The 3837-nt window shown below is 42.4% G+C and overlaps 1 protein-coding gene across 3 annotated transcripts in view; it reads left to right on the forward strand.

The window, feature by feature from the left end:
- The first annotated feature begins 3607 nt into the window (after window positions 1-3607).
- Window positions 3608-3837, forward strand: part of TCERG1 (transcription elongation regulator 1) — a 60101-nt gene continuing 59871 nt past the window's right edge. For all 3 annotated transcript variants that reach the window (XM_029942195.1, XM_029942196.1, XM_029942197.1), the window contains exon 1: window positions 3608-3692. In XM_029942195.1, the coding sequence (XP_029798055.1) occupies window positions 3634-3692 (59 nt within the window). In that variant the 5' untranslated portion in view covers window positions 3608-3633. The remainder of the gene's footprint in view (window positions 3693-3837) is intronic.

Consider the following 3837-nt stretch of genomic DNA (forward strand, 5'->3'; position numbering starts at 1 on the left):
CCTCCCCTACTCAAGTTCTCTCTTCTCTGTCCCTCAAAAATAAATAAAAAACATTAAAAAAAAAAAAAAGAGAGAGACCTCCAGCCAGAGGCACGTTGGCTAGCAGCTGAGCCTGGATTCCTGATCTACAGAAAATGTGAAATAAGAAATTTTTTGGCTTTAAGCTGTTAGATTTGGGGGCAATTTGTTGCCCAGATATAGATAACTGATACAGATAAGAAAGAAGGCAGAGGTAAACTACTGTTATTATTTTCTGCTCTGACCTACATGTTGATTTCATATGATGTTTACTATTCATAGAGTAAGATTGTTCTAGTTGCTTGGCTGATAGCTCAATGTCTTCACATATACATGAGCGAAAAGCTGAAAACTATCTTGATTTTAACCGTTTAGGTAAAGCATCTGCTAGCAAATGCCCCAAAGCAACTCAGTTAATAAATCTTATTTATTGAGGCCTATTCTTTGCTGTGTAGGGCACGGTAAATGGTTATTTATGAAACCTCACAGCAACTCTTTACTTTCCAAATAAAGAAGATGAAACTATGGGAAGTCAAGTAATTTGCCCACGATGACACTGCCAGTAGTTTGGAGAGCCAGGACTAGACTCTTGATCTCATTTAATCAAAAGCCTATTAGCAATTGCTATCTGTATTGCTTCTTAGGTAGCCAGCCGGTGTATCTCCAGGTCTGAGTTCTCTTGCAAGGTTTCAAAGACCATTAATTCCAGCAAGGAATAATATAGGTACAAAGCACAGTAGACAGCACTGGCCTCTTGGGTGAATGAACACTCTAGTGGAAGTTGGGGATTCAGTGAAGAAAATTGAGTCCTTTAAAGTATTTCAGTCTAGAGAAAAGAGGAGGAAGTGATGTATTAACTATTTTCTGGTTTGGGTGGGATTTGGCAGTCCCCAGTTGGCTTTAGTGCTTGAGCCCTACCTTCACTTTTTATCAGCTGTGTGGATATCACTTTGCACGAGCAATGTAATCTCCATGAGGTTTAGTTTCTCCACATGTAAAATGGTGACACTATGTCTGCCTGCAGGGCTCTTCAGGGGATTAAGCATAGTGCATGTGAAGTACCTACATAGGTTTAAGATCGGTGTTCAGAAGCGGTAGTTATTAAAAAGTAAAACCTGGCTCTGCATTGGAACCACGCTTTAAGAGTCACTTCTGCAGGGTGACTTCATGGCCAAAACTTAAAGCCCCAAAGATATTAATTAGTCTTAAACAAACGCTGTCTCTTTACCTCACTTTGACAGACTAAGTTTTAGGCTCTATAATTCAATTGTTGCCTAGTGGGCAAGGGTGGTATTTGTTTTTCTGTTCTGTGCAGCTATGCACATTTTCAGTAACCTGAGTTATCAAGCTGTGGCTATAGGAAAGTGCATTTGGTCTCTAGAAAGATGCTCTGAGTCCCTTTATTTTTTCACACTAATTCAATAAAATGGCTCACTGTAGAAGAAGCTCAGATGAGATATTTGCTGTGTGTTTTGTGTGACTATTGAATGCAAAATATGCACATTTCAAGCTCATGTTTATGCAAATAAGCTATGACAATGAAACAATGAATAATCATACATAAAATCATACATATGATACATACGTATACAGGTATGCCTGCTCTAAATATATGAAAAGCAGATAATACAATAAGACACAAATATCTTTAAAAATTTTTTTTTAAATTAAAAAAAATTTTTTTATGTCTTTATTTTATTTTGAGAGACAGACAGAATGTAAGTGGGGGAGGGGCAGAGAGAGAGGGAGACACAGAATCCAAAGCAGGCTCCAGGCTCTGAGCTGTCAGCACAGAGCACAATGCAGGGCTCAAACCCACAAACTGTGAGATCATGATGTGAGCCGATGCTGGACACTTAACCAACTGAGCCACCCAGGCGCCCAAGACACAAATATCTTAATGTTTTTTTTAATTTTTTTATTTTTGAGAGACAGAGTGAGCAGGGAGGGTCAGAGAGAGAGGGAGACACAGAATCTGAAGAAGGCTCCAGGCTCTGAGCCAGCTGTCAGCACAGAGCCCGATGCGGGGCTCGAACCCACGAACTGTGAGATCATGACCTGAGCCGATGCTGGACGCTTAACCAACTGAGCCACCCAGGCGCCCCCTTAATGTCTGTCTATATAGATAGATAGATATAAGTAATAAAACTATCAAATGATAAAACTTTCATTACAACTGCAAAGAGTTTTTTCCATTCATTCAAGCTGACAGTTTGTTTTCATCTTTTATACGTGCCAGTGATTAGCTTTCTATAAGATATCTATTTCGAGATGCTTTATTTCCCCCCAGCACTGGGGAAGAGTTTGTCATGAGCCATCTATACCAGTATTATTCTCAGAATAGTTTGGCAGGATTAGGGATGTATGCTGATGTTGAAAAAGGGATCTAACTCCCACTCTTAGACTCTAGTTTGTGTGAATGTCATGTATTTAGTGAGATTTTAAGCATGCTTTCCTTAACCAGTGCATCACCTCAGAACTGTGTTCAGCCCTTACTACATTAAGAAAAATTTTTTAAAGGTTTATTTATTTTTGAGAGAGAGAGAGAGAGCGAGCGAGCGCCCATTGTTTCATTCTGCCATTTATTAGTTCTGTGAAGTTACCTAAGTTCTCTGTACCTCAGTTTCATGTATAAATTGTAGCTATTCATAGTACTCACCTCTCAGTGTTTATGAGACTTAAAAGAGCTAAGAACATGGAAAATACTCAGGACAGTGCCTGGTACATGGGGTTAGGTCTGAGTAAAAATGATTTATTATTTCAATATTTTGAATTTCTTAATGATAGCTAGGGTTCATCATCTTTATGCCTTTAATACCCTAAAGCCTAAAACTTTATTTTTAAAATTTTAATTAATTAATTAACATTTTCCCTTTAATAAAAAGAGCAATAAACAGAATTCTTTCTGGATACCAGAGTGTGCTGAATTCAGAGAAGCATGAAGGATAGATGCTTTACACTGTAAATTGCGCAGAGGTTTGCCATCTCCAACGTGTCCTAATAGGGCAACTTCTAACACTCATCAGTTGGCAATACAATCTAGGGATAATTTTGTAGTTAGTAATCTTCTACTAATAACGTGGCTATCAACGGGTGGTCGCTTAACACTCTGGATTCTGAAAAGCTGGGAAATGCCTTATTTCTAAGGCAACTCTGTGATTGGCCTAGGCCCGATTCAGGTCGATTTTTGATTGGCTCTCTCAATGGAAAGGGTCTCTGCCTAAGCCACTATTACCAATATGTGGCCAACATGGCTCCACAAATGGCTTTCCTGGAAGCCGGCAGACACGTGGCTACCGCAGGCCCGGCTGTACGTGGGAGGACCTAATTTTGCTTACCGCGAGAGGGCGCCGGCGGCCCCTCGTTGCCCAAGTCTCATTTCCCATAAAGCCTCCGAGAAACCAATCAACTGGCTGTCTGGATACCGCTTTCAAAGTCGGCGGGCCATTTCGCCAATCGTAAGGAAGATACCGCCCTCAGCCTGAGGATTGATGGAACATTTCACCAATCATTTCATAGATCTCTGCGATCTCCGCCTCCCTCAGACGGGATTGACGATCCGACCGGCCAATAGGGGACGCTCAGTCGGCGGGTGGATGAACGCGGCCCTCTGTAATGGCGGAGCGTGGCGGGGACGGGGGGGACGGTGAGCGGTTCAATCCGGGGGAGCTCAGGTAAGGGGCGCTGCCCTCCCTTACGTTTCAGCACAGTGGGGGGCCCCAGGGGCTAGGCCTGCAGCGCGGAGATCCGCGGTGGGGGACTGGGCGGAGGAGCCGCGGCGGCTCGGGGCCAGGACCGCATGGGGTTGGGGAAGGGGGA

The sequence above is a fragment of the Suricata suricatta genome, chromosome 6 (assembly GCF_006229205.1).
Source record: "Suricata suricatta isolate VVHF042 chromosome 6, meerkat_22Aug2017_6uvM2_HiC, whole genome shotgun sequence".
Taxonomy (NCBI): domain Eukaryota; kingdom Metazoa; phylum Chordata; class Mammalia; order Carnivora; family Herpestidae; genus Suricata; species Suricata suricatta.